The sequence below is a fragment of the Pipistrellus hanaki genome (genome assembly GCF_964339955.1).
Source record: "Pipistrellus hanaki genome assembly, chromosome: 1".
NCBI lineage: Eukaryota > Metazoa > Chordata > Mammalia > Chiroptera > Vespertilionidae > Pipistrellus > Pipistrellus hanaki.
The window spans coordinates 159,965,964-159,982,534 of NC_140503.1; the positions used below are offsets into that span (position 1 = coordinate 159,965,964).

The 16,571-nt window shown below is 44.6% G+C and overlaps 1 protein-coding gene across 5 annotated transcripts in view; it reads left to right on the plus strand.

Annotated features, from left to right (window-relative positions):
* The window catches only part of WDFY3 (WD repeat and FYVE domain containing 3), a 260,847-nt gene extending 245,684 nt beyond the window's left edge, over positions 1 to 15,163 (plus strand). For all 5 annotated transcript variants that reach the window (XM_084881536.1, XM_084881535.1, XM_084881533.1 and 2 more), the window contains 7 exons: positions 1,379 to 1,558; positions 4,343 to 4,525; positions 5,587 to 5,683; positions 7,985 to 8,314; positions 8,909 to 9,020; positions 9,673 to 9,870; positions 11,976 to 15,163. In XM_084881536.1, the coding sequence (XP_084737662.1) occupies positions 1,379 to 1,558; positions 4,343 to 4,525; positions 5,587 to 5,683; positions 7,985 to 8,314; positions 8,909 to 9,020; positions 9,673 to 9,870; positions 11,976 to 12,099 (1,224 nt within the window). In that variant the 3' untranslated portion in view covers positions 12,100 to 15,163. The remainder of the gene's footprint in view (positions 1 to 1,378; positions 1,559 to 4,342; positions 4,526 to 5,586; positions 5,684 to 7,984; positions 8,315 to 8,908; positions 9,021 to 9,672; positions 9,871 to 11,975) is intronic.
* Positions 15,164 to 16,571: the final 1,408 nt, after the last annotated feature.

The following is a 16,571-nucleotide window of genomic DNA, read 5'->3' on the forward strand; positions in this document are numbered from 1 at the left end:
CCTTTTATGATTAAGCAATCATCTTTTAGCATTTGATTTGTGAGTTATTTTATCACACAGTTGTTGGTTTTTAGTGTAGTATACATCTAAGTGTTTTTATTATACAAATTTGAAAATCAGTGTAACAATATCTTCCATTTATTGAGCACCTACTATGTTTAGGGGAGTGTGCTGAATGTTTGAAAAATGTACATCAGTTGTCACCGTTCTACAAGGTAGTTATTAGTTCTCATTACACCAGAGAAACCACGGCTTAGAGACACATAGTCAAGTCACTCCCAGTGGTAAAGCCAGGATATAAAGTTCTCTGTGGCTCCAAAGCTTATTTTAAAGCCAAACTCAAACAAAATACCTATGGAAAGAATTGAACCCCTTGTACTTATATTCCAACAACCATCTATATGGCCAGAACATCCTTGGCTGCCGAGTCTGAAGGTAAGCCATGTAAGGGGTGCAATCCTGACATAAGTAGACAGACAGTTTGACAGTGTAGTTTGCTGCTCCAGATGCCTGCTGACAGTTTTTCCCATTTAGAAAGTGGGCTTTGGAACTATTAAGCCAGCAACCCTCAGTAAAAAGTGCTTCCTATTTAAAACAGCCTCCTGTGGTTTAATAAGAATATAATAAAGATGTCTACATGTCCAAAATTTTAAGCCATTTCATTACTTAAATAGTAAACTCAGATTTCTGGTAGGAACTCCTCTAACTGTGTTTTCTTCAAAATACTTACTTGCCTGCATTGCCATTTCCATGGGTCCGCTTCTCTTCCTGTTCCAGCAAGAGAGAGAAGTTTCTGCTCTGTATCTAGTTTGCAAAAGGAGTCCCTGTGGGGCACAGATGTCTGTGTCTCCTGTTTAGTGACAGCTCAACAAGCACACAAAAGCCACATTTTCACTTAATCTTTTGTGACCATGTGCCACAACCATGCAATTTTCACAGTTGGTACATTTTTTTTAATTAATGCAATTGCAGTTCCTTACAATGAACTTAACAGGAATTGATGGCATGGGAGAATAGATTCAGAGCTGAAATTCTGTATCCTGGGGCCATAATCAGTACATCTCCACATAGAAATGGTAGGAAGAAACCATGTTGGGCTGTAGTACCATTCTCCCTTCCAAGGTACTGGCCCAAGTCCAGGAAAGAAGTAACATAAAAACAGAGACTGCAGCCTCCAGAGCCCTCCAGGTTGCTCCCTGCCCCACCCATGGGACAAGGTGAGGACAGTCGGCAGGAGCAGAATGAAGACTTTTCTAGACTCTGCGCCCAGTGCTCATTCCAGCACACGTGCTGCCATTTCCTGGTGCTTCCAGGGTCTGCTGTCCCCTCATCTGCACAGTCCCAGTGATCAGCCTGGGCTTTCTGTTCTCCTTTGTAGGCCTTGCTTGGCCACACCGACACCGTCACATGTGCCACAGCTTCATTTGCCTATCATATCATCGTCAGCGGGTCCCGTGACCGAACCTGCATCATCTGGGATCTGAACAAACTGTCATTCCTAACCCAGCTCCGAGGCCACCGAGCTCCGGTTTCTGCTCTTTGTATCAATGAATTAACAGTAAGTAGTAAATTGTCCTCTCGGTTTATGTTGATGAAAACAAGAAGGTCTAGCCAACATAAATAAAAGATGACTCTGACTGTTCTCTTGGTTTTTAAGGACTCGTTTTCTTGATTTATTTGTTGTTTGTAAAAGCAAATGGATATTAAAGTTTGTACTTTAGCAGTTCTGTCAGTACTGCATACTTTAAAGAGCAAGACTTGATTCAAAACAAAACATTCTAGAATAGGTGGTTTTTAAAAACAAGGAAAATGTAGAATTTGTTGAGAATGTTACAATTGTGTTGAAATTTTTATGAAATATATTCAAATTATTTATTATGTAAAGTGAAAAAAATAACACTTGGGTACTCAAACAAAAAAAATTGTTATAGAACTACTAGAGATCTGATGCATGAAATTCATGCAAGAGTAGGCCTTCCTTCCCCCAGCTGCCAGCACCTGCTTCCCTCGCAGCCCCAACTTATTCCGGAAGGTCATCTGGTCTAATTAGCATATTATGCTTTTATTACTATAGATTCTTAAAACAGATCTCAAAGTTTTCCAAGGATATTATACAGACAAATGAAGTGAGTTGGGATAAATAAATGCAATGGCCTGGGAGCCCCGATGCAGACCAGGCCTGCCTGAGTGGGGAAAGGGAGGGTAGTCATTATCACTAAGGTGTGTTGATAAGTAGGGGAGTTAAGGGTAAGTTTACAAAGGCTGAGGTTTCTGTGTCCAAGGGACAGGTTACCACATCCATATGCCCACACATGTACAGTCTTGCAAAGCAACCAGAGCTCCCCCAACCTCCTCACTTCTTAGCCGCATCTGCCCATTCCCACCTCTCCCCTTAGATCCCCTCCCCGCAGAGTCATCCTGTGTGACAGAGCCCTAGCCACATCATACCATCGCCTGCACAGACGTCTTTCCTTCTGAGGGCTGCATCTTTAGTTTCTACCAGAAGATACTAAGTATGATGCTTTTAGTCGCATATCTTGTAGTCATTCAAAGGAAAAGGAAAAAGATACAAATTCAGTTCTGGTGAATGGAACTTAGAATGGAGCAAGAGTAACCAGGGTTGGCAGTGGGTGGGGTGTGTGCAGGGGTAAGAGTTAAATTTGTGTTTTGGTGTATTGGAAAGGTTTAAGATATTTGCGGAAGAGCACCTAGGGCTGGTCCTGCAAACATCTGTGCCTAAGTTTTACTGATATGCCAGTGCACCAGAACTCTGGTCCAGCAGCGCTGCTCTGAGCCAAACACTGTTCCAAGCAACTTGCTTTGGGGTTCTTGACTTAAATGCTGAGAATTTTGCTTATAGTCAGTAGTTATTTGAGCCATTGGATTGCAATATATACCCACTGGATTGCAATAGTTGCTGCAAACACTGTGGAAAGTATTTGGTTTTATTCTTGTGAGATGCTTTTAGAACCTCATAATAATTCATGGGGGGGGAAATCTCATTAAAAGATTTCTATTAGTATTATAGTTTTGCACCAGTTTAAGTCTGCTTTACTTCAGTCTACATTTTGGGCCTACGCTACCTTGCTGCTGCTCTTGGATTCCTCCTCTTATGTTCAACCCATAACCATGGGGCTGGTCTAATGCTCTCTGATGGAGGTGCCCTGGGGTCATTGACAAAGCCTTGCTCAGTACAGGAAGGAGAGGCGGGCTTTTATTGTCAGAGATGATTCGGTATTCAGTGGCTGATACAGAGGCAGACAGCAGTGCTTTGCTGCGAATCTTTTTTTTTTTTTTTGCGGGGGGTGGGGGGTGGGGGGGTTCGCCATTTTGGTGGAAGAGCAGGAAGAACAGTAGTAGGTTCTAAACTCAGTCTGAGCATCGTGACAATCACACTGCCAGGGAAGAGAGGCAGCGTGGTGTGGTGTCCAGGCTTTAGGGCCAGAGAGCTGAGTTCACATCTTCACTCTGTGACAGTAAGCAGTCCCTTCAGCTTTTACACTTGATTCGTCCTCTCTAAAGCAGGGCTGGTACTGGCTAAACGCACAGCTCGCGATGGACCGTCTGAAGGTCCACCCCAGTAACTAGTAATGGAAGCAAGAGATGCTTCGGGAAGCATCTTAATTCCCTTAGCAGTCATGAGCTGTCTTCTCACCACGTTGGGTGGACCCCAGCCTGGTAAAATTTGAGGGGAAAACTTTTTTGTCTTCGGAACTCATGAAAAGCTAAATTATCAGCACTAGGAGTCAGGGTTTATTCCGTTTGCCAAGTACTTATATACTAGTTTTCATCTCTTTATTTCTCATTTCCCCCACCCTACTGTGAATACAAATTTTTAAATTTATTACACTGTTACCAAGATGTCATTTCCTTTCTTGAAGAGAGAGGCAGTTGTATCCAGGCTGCAGAGTTTCCCTTTGACCCTGTGGTTCTCATTGGACGCACTTTGTAAGATTAAGTGGGGGTGGGTTCTCGCCCCTAAAGGAAAGGAGTGAATCGGTTTTGTAAACAATGGGAGGGAGAGGGGTTGCTCACCTCTCAGATGGCTTTGGCATGGAGTAAAGCCTTACTCAGCATCGTGCTGGGCACAGACGGCACAGAAGTCCTCCTGTGCTTTCCATGAGGTCCCCTTGGCTGCATCCACTTAGCCTTGAATTCTTAAAAAGGCCTCTGTGTGGAGTATTTTTTTAAGTCAGCCAGCACTGAATTCCAGGCTTCCTCAGAAATTACCCAGTCACTGGTCACAGGACTGAAAGGGGTTTTGAGAGTCTGGCCAGGGATTTCATTTGCTTCTGGAACCAGAACGCAGTGTGCCGTGCTTGAGAGTCTCCTTGCCTTCCAGGGGGACATTGTGTCCTGTGCGGGCACCTACATCCACGTGTGGAGCATCAACGGGAACCCCGTCGTGAGTGTGAACACCTTCACGGGGAGGAGCCAGCAGATCGTCTGCTGCTGCGTGTCCGAGATGAACGAGTGGGACACCCAGAACGTCATAGTCACGGGACACTCGGACGGGGTGGTCCGGGTAAGTCAGCCGTGAGAAAAGCGTGTCGGACGCCCACTGCCCTCGTGCAGCTGCCACCATGGAGAGCCGTCACGGAAGGGCACCTGCACAGGTGGTGACGTGGTCCGGAGGCTCTCACTCCGACTCAGACAGGCCTGAGCCACTGTCTCAGACATGGGCACGTCAGTGACGCTGCTCTTCCCATCAAGGAGGTAGTGCTTCTAACCACCCGACCATGTGACACACCTAGGCCGCTAAGCATGGTTTCCATGGCACCTTGCGTTGGTACACGTACGTAAAAACTGCCAGTACTGGCTGTTGGGTCTACGAATAAGTTCTTAGGGAAGACAGGGACTGTCTCTGTTCTACAGAGAATCCGAGGCCCAAGGTCACCCACTCTGTGGCTGCAGTCCTGCATGATCCCCTGATTCTGAGGTAGTCTACCTTCTCTTAGCTGTCTCTGTTGGGCCTCTACAGAAAATGGGATCCACAGTGTTTTCCTTTGTGGTCTGTTCTAAATATTGATTTTTTTCTCTCGGGAGATTTGTCTTTGTGCTTCTTTTCTTTAATTGCACGCTGTGAAAGCATAGGACAGCTGATTGCTGCCCTGTTAATCACAGTCGGCTGAGCCTGCCACAATGAGGCTGCCGTCAGCCACTCACCTGCCACACCCTGCACCTTAGACAGCAGCTCTGTCTGGGGGCATGAGGCATCGTGCCAAGCTCCGGTGCCGAATACGTGAGGGGACCGCTCTTGCAGAATGCCTTCTTAGAGATCCAGCGTTTATATTAGTGTATGCAAAGCTCTCCGATATTTTTACTAGTTTAGGAAACAAAACAGAGTACTTAGTTGAACCATGTTTCTCAAACTTTACTGACCACAGTCCTTTTCCTCCACCATGAAACACCCTTTAGCATCTCCTCAAACACAGCATGGGAAGCATTGTGTATGTGAGGTTAGTCCTCTGCCACATTCTTTAAAATACGGGGAAATTTAATTATACGCAGTAACAGAAATTAGGTTACCTGTTTAACCCCGAGGCCCCGTCTTCACCCGGTAACATGCATGTTGTTTGAATTCAGTTTTGGAGGATGGAGTTTTTGCAAGTTCCTGAAACACCAGCTCCGGAGCCCACAGAAGCCCTGGAAATGCAGGAAGACTGTCCAGAAGCACAAATAGGTACTTATGTTTCCTAAAACGTTATGTAAGCGTTTTCCTGTTTTTTGAAGTCATTGTGTATAAACTTCATCAAACAGCATAGACCAGAGCCTGAGTGGGCCGGGCATGGCCAGAGCCGCACGGCACCGGCTGCTGTGGAAGTGGCCGGGCGCACGCTGGGCTTCCTTGGCTCCCTGGGCAGCGCTCAGTGGTGAGGGCCTTGGAGGTGGCTCCGCTTCCCACTGTAAAAAGTTACCAGCTGCTTTGAGCACCGCAGGCTTGGGCTTCCCGTTCTAAGCTACGAAGGAGGACCTAGAGTTCGAGAAACTAGACAAGTAAGACGACCCGCACCTCAACCCATGTCCGTTCCGCCCGACACTTGGCAGGCTCAGTAGGAATGTCAGGGTGGCATGGGTTTGTAAACTGAACAGAGGTGAGCAGTGTCCCTGCCCTGGGCCTGCTCAGGAAGGGTATTTGTTCAGACAGAAGCCTGTCGTCTGTTATTTGTGAAGCACTTTAACGTTTTCCAGTGAACTATAGAGATAGCTGATTCCTATGTAGCAGGGGTGGGGAACCCTTTTCTGCCAAGCTCCATTTGGGTATTTATAACATCATTCTTGGGCCATACAAAATTACCATAGCCTGCTATTATATATCTGGTCACACGTTTAACCATTCACCCTTAATGCTTGGGATTCCGTGGGCCTTTCATGCCCTGCAGGCCGGATGTCCCCCACCCCCGCTATGCAGAATGATTGGCTGTAAAACCAAGCTGAGATCTGGGTTGGGTCGCTCATGTCCAGAGAACTCACCCCCCTTTTATTTAGAACAATTTTTGCAAGAGTCTTCCCAGAAAGTGTTTCAGGTTTGACCTTTTGATTGTTTTTCTGTGGTTAATTTTTTGGGCACTGGGAGTTCAGTGTGAGTTTGACAACATGAGGGAGTTACTAAGGAAAAAGGCTTATTATCAGAAAGGCCCAAATCACTTCTCTTTGTAAGTTGAAATTAGTTTTTACTTTGTTTGCCAGAAAACAAATGATCTGAGGGACAGGGCTGTTGAATGCTTGTATTAATTTAATGCATGTAAATTTCTACATAGTCAACTGTGGCTCCACTGAAAAGGCCATCTGAGTGTCTGGGACATAAGAGTTCAGTTTTGTGTCAGATATTGGATTAAGTCCAGTGAGAAGTGGTCACATTCCCTTTAATAACACTTTTCAGTGAAGAACAGTGGAAGATGAGATGGATAGTGGGATGGAGGAAGGGGTCAAACTCAGGAGGAGAGACATGGTGTAGACAGGGTTTGGCAGAGAGCGGAGAGCAGCCCATGGGATGGGTTGACTTTGGACAGTGCAGAAGTTGGGAATTGAGGGTAGTTTCCTGGGTGAAAGTGAAGACAAGACAGTGGTTCCTGGAAATCAAAGCTGTTTCCAAGACTGCTTGTTTGGAGACCTGAAAGTTCATTATCCCAAGCCATTAGGGTGAAAAAAATCCACTTAAATTAGCCAGCTAGACTACTGCTGTTAAGAGCAGAGGGAGGCCGATGAAGTATTTGTCTTGCGAAAAAATATGTGTGTGTAATGAGTTAGTGCTTGCATACTTATTCCTGCTCTCACTCCTCTTTTCCAGTTACATATGTTGGTTTTTTGTAAATTTTCCCTCCAGTAGACTTTATTGCTAGGAAGTTGAGGTGAGGAAATGGAAATGGAAAAGAACCAAAAAGCTTACTAAATGAAGGCTTGCTTTAGTAATTCGTCTGTGTGGTCATTTATGTTGACTGCATGTGGAAGGCACTGTGTTTGGGCCCCTCCTGTTGAGCTGACCACTGTCTTATAGAAAGACTGTCCAAAGGTAATAAGGAGTCCACTGGAGAGAGAATTACTTTCTGCTACAGGAACCGGGTAGATTTCAGAGAACAAAGTGTGTAAGCCATGACTTGAAATATATATATATAACATGGAAACACACAGAGATTGGGAAGATGGCTCTCGGTCGAGCCAATGGCATGTGCATAATAAGCCACAAGGAGCCAGGCTGCGTGGATGAAACCATTAGAGAGTGTGAGGCAGATGGTGAGAAATTCACATAGGCTTTGGCCAGATTGTGAGAGAATGAATGTTTTGGCCAAAGCGTTCTGAGAACTCAGAAATTCTGCCAGGGGTTTTTTCCTGTATGTAATCCAGTTAAAAATTCTGGCAATTTTTTATTGTTATGTTAAAATACTATGTCTACTGTGTCTCAGCTGATAGAGGAATGACACCAGTGGGACACAGCTGGGTCTAGCTCTAACATACATGTGTTTTCTAATCCTCCCAATGACAGGACAGGAAGCCCAGGATGAGGACAGTAGCGACTCAGATGCTGATGAGCAGAGCGTCAGCCAGGATCCCAAGGATGTGCCCAGCCAGCCCCCCAGCACCAGCCACAGGCCCCGGGCAGCCTCCTGCAGAGCCACGGCCGCCTGGTGCACCGACAGCGGCTCCGATGACTCCAGGCGCTGGTCTGACCAGCTCAGTCTGGATGAGAAAGATGGCTTCATATTTGTGAACTATTCAGAGGGCCAGACCCGAGTCCACTTGCAAGGTCCCCTTAACCACCCTCACCCTCACCCCACTCCCATGGAAGTTCGGAATTACAGCAGATTGAAACCTGGTAATTGGAAGTCAGGGGTCTGTGTCGGGCTCTTTGTGGGTGGTCTGCGTGCTAATGGATAGGGCAACGGGGTCTGGCTGCATCTGAGCCCTGTCCCTATGACCTGGGCCACCCACAGAGGCCTCTGAAATGTCTTCTTATGGAAAGTGGATGTAGAGATTATATCCCAAATGGTGTTACAGTATGTTTGGCATTTTTGAAAGAAAAGTTCAAGACAAAAACCTCATTCATTCATAAATCAGGAGAGTTTTTGAATAGGCAAATTATTGGTTACAGATAAATAAAACTGTATTCGCAGGTAACTGCCTTGACTGAGATAGAGGCAACATCCTCAGTTGGAGAAGTTGCTATCTTCTTGCATGGAAGATTTCCCCTTCTCTGTATTCGTCTTTGTAAATGAGGCGTTCTCCAACCTGGCCCAGGGTCGGTGTTAAGCTAGATTGCTCTACCTTCAGCGGAGGCAGCAGCTGCTGAGAGTTGGAAAAGCTGCTGTAACTGTACGTTGCAGCACCCTATCTTTTGAGGGCACCATGTTAGGGTACACCTAGCACACGTTGGCTCCCTCGCTTCAGTCTGTCCTGTCTTCCGCTGCAGGGTACCGGTGGGAGCGGCAGCTGGTGTTCAGGAGTAAGCTGACGATGCACACGGCCTTTGATCGGAAGGACAACGCGCACCCCGCAGAGATCACGGCCCTGGGCGTCTCCAAGTGAGTGTCAGGCCCTTTCCAGCTGCTCGTCCAGCTGAGTCCGCCGCGGAGCCGGGGCCCACAGTCTTCAGGGAAAACAGATTTCAGTTCATACTATGGCTCAAAAAGACAAATCAGAAGTTTGTAGATTTGAATGCTGAATTAAACAAACAAAAAACAGCTTTGCCTTCTCTGTACTTCCAAGATACAGCAAGATTTGATCCAAAGAGAGTTACGATGGAAGTATAAATTCAGGCCCAGTTCTCTCTCTTTTTTTTTTTTAAATATATTTTATTGATTTTTTACAGAGAGGAAGAGAGAGGGATAGAGAGTTAGAAACATCGATGAGAGAGAATCATCTATTAGCTGCCTCTTGCACACCCCCTACTAGGGATGTGCCCGCAACCAAAGTACATGCCCTTGACCGGAATTGAACCTGAGACCTTTCAGTCCGCAGGCCAACGCTCTATCCATTGAGCCAAACCGGTTTCGGCCCAGTTCTCTTTTTGTATCTTCCTACGCACGACCCCCACCCCAACACACACCCCCACCACCACACTCCTTCCCCCCCTGCCCCCCGAAAACCAGAGAGCTGCAGAGTAACAGAAAGACCTTCAGCCACGTGGCTGTGCTGGAGCCGTCCCTGAGGGGCTCTGTGCTGTGTCTCCTGCAGGGATCACAGTAGGATCCTCGTGGGTGACAGTCGAGGCCGAGTGTTCAGCTGGTCTGTGAGTGACCAGCCCGGCCGCTCTGCTGCTGACCACTGGGTGAAGGATGAAGGCGGGGACAGCTGCTCGGGCTGCTCGGTGCGGTTTTCTCTCACGGAAAGACGGCACCATTGCAGGAACTGCGGCCAGCTCTTCTGCCAAAAGTAAGATGCGATGCACCCTTTTTGAGTTCCTGGGGGTTATGTTCTCAGAATGTCCATTATGCCCAGCGCATACGTTCTGATTGCTCCTGGGCCTCACTGCCGTGTGCTATCAGTCTAACCCTGACTTCACTTTCTTTCTGTTCTTTATTGTTACAGTTGTGAGATATTTCTGTCATACCGGGTCACCCAGGACTCAGAATGGGAAGTTGTTAATATTCCACTGTATTTCTATATAAAACATTTAAGTCTTCACCCTCACCAATTTCTTCCTCTTCTCCATATTGTCTCCAAAACAGTACCATATTATGCTTTGTGCATTTGCAGTTTTACTTAAATATAGCACCTTCTGTAGCTGGCTACAGAGATGCTTTCACAGAGAACACGAATTGTATCATTGTTTTTGAACCAGTTATTGAGTTTTTTGTGGGTGCTGGTTACCGGAAGAGGCGTGGTCTTTTGGTTGTACTGACCAAACGCTCACAGGGCTGCTGTCCATGTGTCGTCCCAGGCGAGTTACCCTCTGAGCCTCAGTGGCTTCATCTGTAAAATGTGGATGGTCACCCCTTTCTTCATAGAGGTGTTGAGAGGATTAAATGAAATCATTGTATGAGGTTTATAAACTGCCATGTGCAGAGTCTGGCTGTATAGATATTCAACAGAAGGCATTTGTAATTGTTGATTTTTTTTCCCCACCTTAATGTATTTAAGCTTTTCTTTGGGGAAGTCTGATTCGAGATGAGGTGCCCAAATGTCACTGCAGCCATTCCTGATGGGACTTCCCAGGAGGCTGGGAGAGGGTTCTGGACTGTGGCTCTGTGCTCTGAGGAGCCCACTCTGTAAAACCCAGTAACAGTGAACACCCCTGCGTGTACACTGGCACACATCTGTTCTTTGTAGTTTAATTTTCAAAATATTGTTTAAATGTAAGTAATTATTTAAAGTATCTATTGCTATCAAGTGTTGGATGGAGCCCTTATGTGAAAAACTGACCAAATAGTGATTGATGATGACAGAGCAGGCGCAGAAGGCAGAGCTGTGCCGGAGGGCGTGGCCCGCCCTGAAGTCCATGCCCTTCGGTTGCTGAGAGAGCTTGTCAGCACTCCTGAGGTTCTTCTCAGAGTCCAGTAACTGCTTTAAACCCCTGCTGTTGGTAGCCCATGTATTCCCTAGACATTGTACTGATAGATTAATAGAGGAAATAGAATTCGTGCTTTAATATTGTGAGAAGCCAAGCTTGAAACGAGTAAATGCCATGTCCAAGGTCATGCACTGCTTTATTCCAGGAACAGGAATACTTTTAAAAGAACTTGAACATTTCCTAAGTATAATCTACTTTAGGGAATTCTATCAAAATAAACAGAAAATGAAAACAGTTGCAGCAAACAAAAAAAGCCAAACTATTTATTTAAAAAACAAGTAAGGCGTGGATCAAACCAAGTGTTTAAATGCCCAAAGGAACTTGATAATGACCAAAAAAATATATGTTTTTATTGATTTTAAAGAGAAGAATGGGGGGAGGGAAGAAGAAACATCAATTGGCTGCCTTCTGCACGCCCCCTACTGGGGATCAAGCTCACAATCCTGGCATATGCCCTGACTGGATATTGAACAGTGATCTTTTAGTGCATGGGGTGATGTTCAACCAACTGAGCCACACCGGGCAGGGCCAAAGTGTCTTTTAAAAAGGGTAGTAGGTCTTCTGCCAAGAGAAAAAGCCAAGCTCCAGGTAAAGATATTGGCATACTTCTGAGTTCACAGGGCATGGGGAGCGGTCCTGCCCAGGAAGAGTGGTCACACAGCTGCCCAGACCCCTTGGCTTCATCCTGTAGGAGAATCTTAATTTTTTTGTAATTCTCCTCAGTCAAATAAATAGCTCACTTTGATTTAATATTTCTTTTCTTCATAGACTGACACAAACAATACAGCATTTCTTTTGGTCCCTTGTCAAGCACATGACACAAACCAGTCTTTGGCGTTCACCTGGCATTATGTGGTTTTTGGCATTGTGCCGCAAGATTTTCTTCTGATTTTCAAATGAGTGTTTCTCAGCCCAGTGATCAAACATGGGGAGGAAATATAACTACTGGATTTTGCCTTTCCTTCAGGTGCAGTCGGTTTCAATCAGAAATCAAACGCTTGAAAATCTCATCCCCAGTGCGAGTTTGTCAGAACTGTTACTACAACTTACAGCACGAGAGGGGTTCAGAAGATGGGCCTCGGAACTGTTGAAGATTCCAGGCTGACTGGAGACCACGGCTGTAGACCCTCCGGCTCCCCGCCCCACTCGGAAAGGCATCAGACCGTCTCCGTTTACACATCGCTCACACCATGCTCGGAGTACTGAATTCAAAGGGATCATTGGATAAACGGGTGAAGAATACGGTAACGGGACAGACACTGTTCAGGTGACCAGCACAAGAAGAATAGGAGGTGGTTCCTAGGAGCAACATTGTCAATATCCGCTTCTCCCTGTTAACATCACTGTCTCCAAGGGGAAATCCTCACTTAGTCACTGTTTGGATTTTTTTGTTTGTTTGTTTGTTTGTTTGTTTTGTGTGTGTGTGTGTGTGTCATTTTTATAGAGCTGCTCATCCTTATTTGAGAAAAACCAATAACAAAAAAAAAAAAAAAGGCTTTTAGCAAATGGTTGTAAATCTGACTTCTTTGCAAGTAACTGTGTATATTGTAAATAGGTATAAAGGCCTTTTTTTCTAAATAAGGACTTCACTGCCTGTAACATGAGACTTCAAACTAAACCACTAACTCAATGAACTTCTTATGGTTTGTCTGACATCTCTCACCCATTAATTATAAACATGTTTTTTTTTAATCCTCAAAGGCATTATCTGTGGTCTTCCCTCGCCCCTTTCAAATCCAGCCTGTGTGCCCAATGTTTTTTGGTTTAGTTGTGTTTTTTTTCAAGTTGGCCCAGAGTACCTTCTCTTAAACTAGGCTAGTAACCAAAATAACGTGGGCCTTCCCTAGGAACAGTGAGGGAGAGGAGTCCGGCCCTAAGATACCTGGGAATAGCGGAGCATCTTGCACCGGGCTCACACCATCTCAGTGTTGGTCTGATGTCACAAGGCCCCTGGGGAGCTTCTGTTTGGACTGCCATTTGGTCATCGCAAACCTTAGCATTGCACAGAGGCGGTCAGGGGATGGGTGCGATGCGGAAACAGCCCTGCCTCAACTAATGGCAATATAATTGCATGTAACCCAAATTAACTTCTCTTGCAGAGTACATAGTAAGTATGTGTCTTTGGTGACACTAAAAGTTCTACTATAGCTTATTTTCAAAAAAGGGTGAAAAAAAAAAAGGTGTACAGAATTAACATATAAACCTTGTTGTAAAACTGGATCATGTCAGAACTGCTTATAATTAACCTTTACCATTTAATGCCATCTACCTGAAAACAGTGAGATTTATACTGTATCAATGTCTATTTTTTTGTTTTTTGCTATGAATATAATTACAGTATTTTAATATTTAGTTATTTAATTTGTTCTACTAGTTGGTAACAGAACACACAGATCCAGGGAGACTAAAGCTGGTAGGGGCTAAGAGATAAGCTTAGTTTACAGAAGAATGGCTTTGGTGGTGGGATTTTTTAAAAATGTGTGTTATGTACATAAATATGTATATATATAAAACAAATGAAACAATTAATCTAGATTTTAACATTTTCAGATATTTAGTGATAATATTATGAGCAATTCTAAAAGCCCAGTGATTTGAAAAATGTAGAATCCTTTATGGCCCAAGGAAGGAAGGACAGGCCTTCACACCCCGTGGAGGCACCGTGCACAGGACAGTGGCTTCGGCTTTCCGAGTCTTCATCTTCAGGCCCTGGTGACAGGCACACTTATGCACTAAAATGCACACATATGCACACGCGTTCAAAAATAGGCATTGGTACAACAGCAATCTTGTACCGAACGGGCTGAAACCAGCTTAAGAACAAATTTGTTCTTCCTGATAACTAGGTCTCCAAGAGAAAATATAAAGGCTGCTTTAGTGCCTTATGCTTACTAAATTTACACCTTTATTTACCCAGGTTTGAGCCTACAGTCTATATTGGTGATTACATATCAGAATTGATTAAAACACTTCCATTTCTAAAAGTTCAAATATAGCAGTTAATAAAAAGGATTATTGGCATTAATACCTTAACTTGAAGAAGAGTTGTGTTCTGTTTTCCTTTCTGTGTCTTACTCCTCCCATGCCCCCCCTCCGCCCCATCTTACTTTAGTTCTAACGAATAATACTGGATGTTCACCACTTGCAGGAAATCATACTGTGGCGTAACCGTGGGCTCCGCCCCTGCCCGGCCCCATAGATGAGTTGTAGCAGTGTTATTCTACACTTTTTCAAAGAAGCGTCCTCCTTGTGTACAGGAACTATGTTTACCCCCAACCCAATGGCAGAGGTGTTCTTTGAAGACTTGAATATATGAATGTGTGTATGTAGTTACTTAAAGGTTATTCCTCTTTGTAATATGAAGTTATATGGGATGAACACTTTTAAACTTTCCGACACAACTTCCTTGACCAGAAGATGGAAACCAAAACTCTTGTTGATAGTATTTCCTCTGGCAGCTGGTGCTGTGGGCAACTGTTCTGTTCAGTGGGGTTTGGTGTGTGTGTTTGTGTCCAATGCAGAAATCACAGATCACTCACATATACAAGTACACTCACATGCATAAACTCGTTTCTCTGAATGTCTTCCTGCGTTCCATGTAAATTTGTCCGCCAACCTCTGTTCTCAGCCTGCACATCCACATCCATGTGGTCTGATTCTCTGTCTGAGAGCGCCTCACAGGGCTCCTGCTTGACCTCCATCGTTCCGTTGTTCATCCATCCCCCCATCTAGCCATGTATCTGTCCATGTGTCCTAACGCGTGTGTGGTGTGCTACTATGATGTCATGCTTTGGAAGGGAATAGCTGCCCATAGCAGCCATCCGTCTGGGTAATAGCAAAACACTCTAGATAAGTTATTTTGCACTTTCTTATGTATAAAGTTGGTAGAAACTTATTTTGGCTTTGTATCATTTAAATACATTTTGTTTTGGTAAATGACCTGTGTATAAAATATTTATGCTGTTACAACTGTTTTTAGAAAGTATTTTTAATTTCAGCAAGTTTGGTTACTTGTTGCATGACTATTAACACGGCTGACTTTTTGTGTCAGTGCAATGTATATTTTTTTGTCCTGTTATTAACTTGTAAGCCCTAGAAATGGCCAATTATTTGTACAGCAACAGAAGTAAATTGAAGATACTGGCTAAGACTGGATTGATTGTGGACTTTTGTACTATATTGCAGAATTCAATACCTGTTTGTTGGTTATGTAACAGGCCTGAAGAATTACTACTAGTGTGCAATGTGTGATAACTGAATGTTCATTGTATATCTGTCTCTGATGCAAAAAGGTAGAGTAACACAATTACAATACATGATTAAATGCAATAGTCCAGGTACTTTTTTTTTTTTTTTCCAGATAAATACCTACTATTCACCATCCATGGCGGGGGGAAATTGTTTTTAAGCCAGTTCTTTAGGGGAGGAAAAAGAAAGCAGAACTGAGGTCTAATAATCCCCAGACTTTGTAAAAACTGAGGTCTCGTAGTTCCCTAAACTTTGTGTAGTTTTTTAATAGTTGTGAATGTATCTTTCAGAAGCACCTGCTAGAGATCTCAGCTTGCAGAAGTTTGGCTATTAAGTTTGGCTCAAGTGCTAGTCTGATCCATCTCTAAATCCCAGCCTCTCTGCATTCTGAGCTTCCCGGTTGTGTGTGGGCAGCCACAGGGAGAAGAAAGGGACTTCTGGGAGACATGACCCTCCCACTTGAGTGGACCTATGCCCCAAGACCACATTGCATGGTTGTGGCTCTTTTTTCCTGAGTCTTGTTCCCTGTCCATCATGTTGGGAAAAGTAAGCAACAGTGAAGTAGCTATCTCCTGCCCCTTCCAGAGTCACATGAGGACTCTTCCGGTGTCCTGTCCCTCTTCTGCAAGCGCACACACACACACACACACACACACACACACACCGGCATCAGTCTTCTTTACAGACTTCCATCTGAGAGGTTGGAGCTCAGATCTGTTCTTAACTGTTGCTAGCTTATTTGGTTGTAAACAGCCTCCCTCGCACTTCAGTGACTTGCTTTTTCCATTTCCTAAAGGTATTAATAAAAATCCCAGTTTGTGTTCAGCTTGAACACAGAGTCCCAAATTTGAAGGTATTGTGCTTATTACAGATTCCACTTTACAGGCAGAAAGTATAGGAATGCCAAAACTTCTAAGACAATAGGTGTTTTTTCAAAAATAAAATTAAGAGAAAGCCAAGGGCAGTTCCCATTCCTTTGATGTAACACTGCCCATCGTTCTAATGGCCTCAAAAAGAGTTGCAGTCAAGAATGGGCACTGCAGCAATCAGTTTAAAGGACAGACATTCAAGTAAGTGCCTTTCCTGCCATGTGCTTATATGCAATTAAATTTCCTCCTCACCCCTCATTGGGACCCATTTGGAGCTTCGGAGAGGAAGCAGTCCGATGGAATTAGGCCAGCGTCACATCAGTTGTCTCCACTTTATCAACATGTTCCGCACCCACTGTAAAGCTCTTTCTTACCTACTGTCCCTTTGGACTTTTGTAGATATGGCTCCAAGCCAAGCTGCCACGCTGAGATGGCGTGATGGTGGG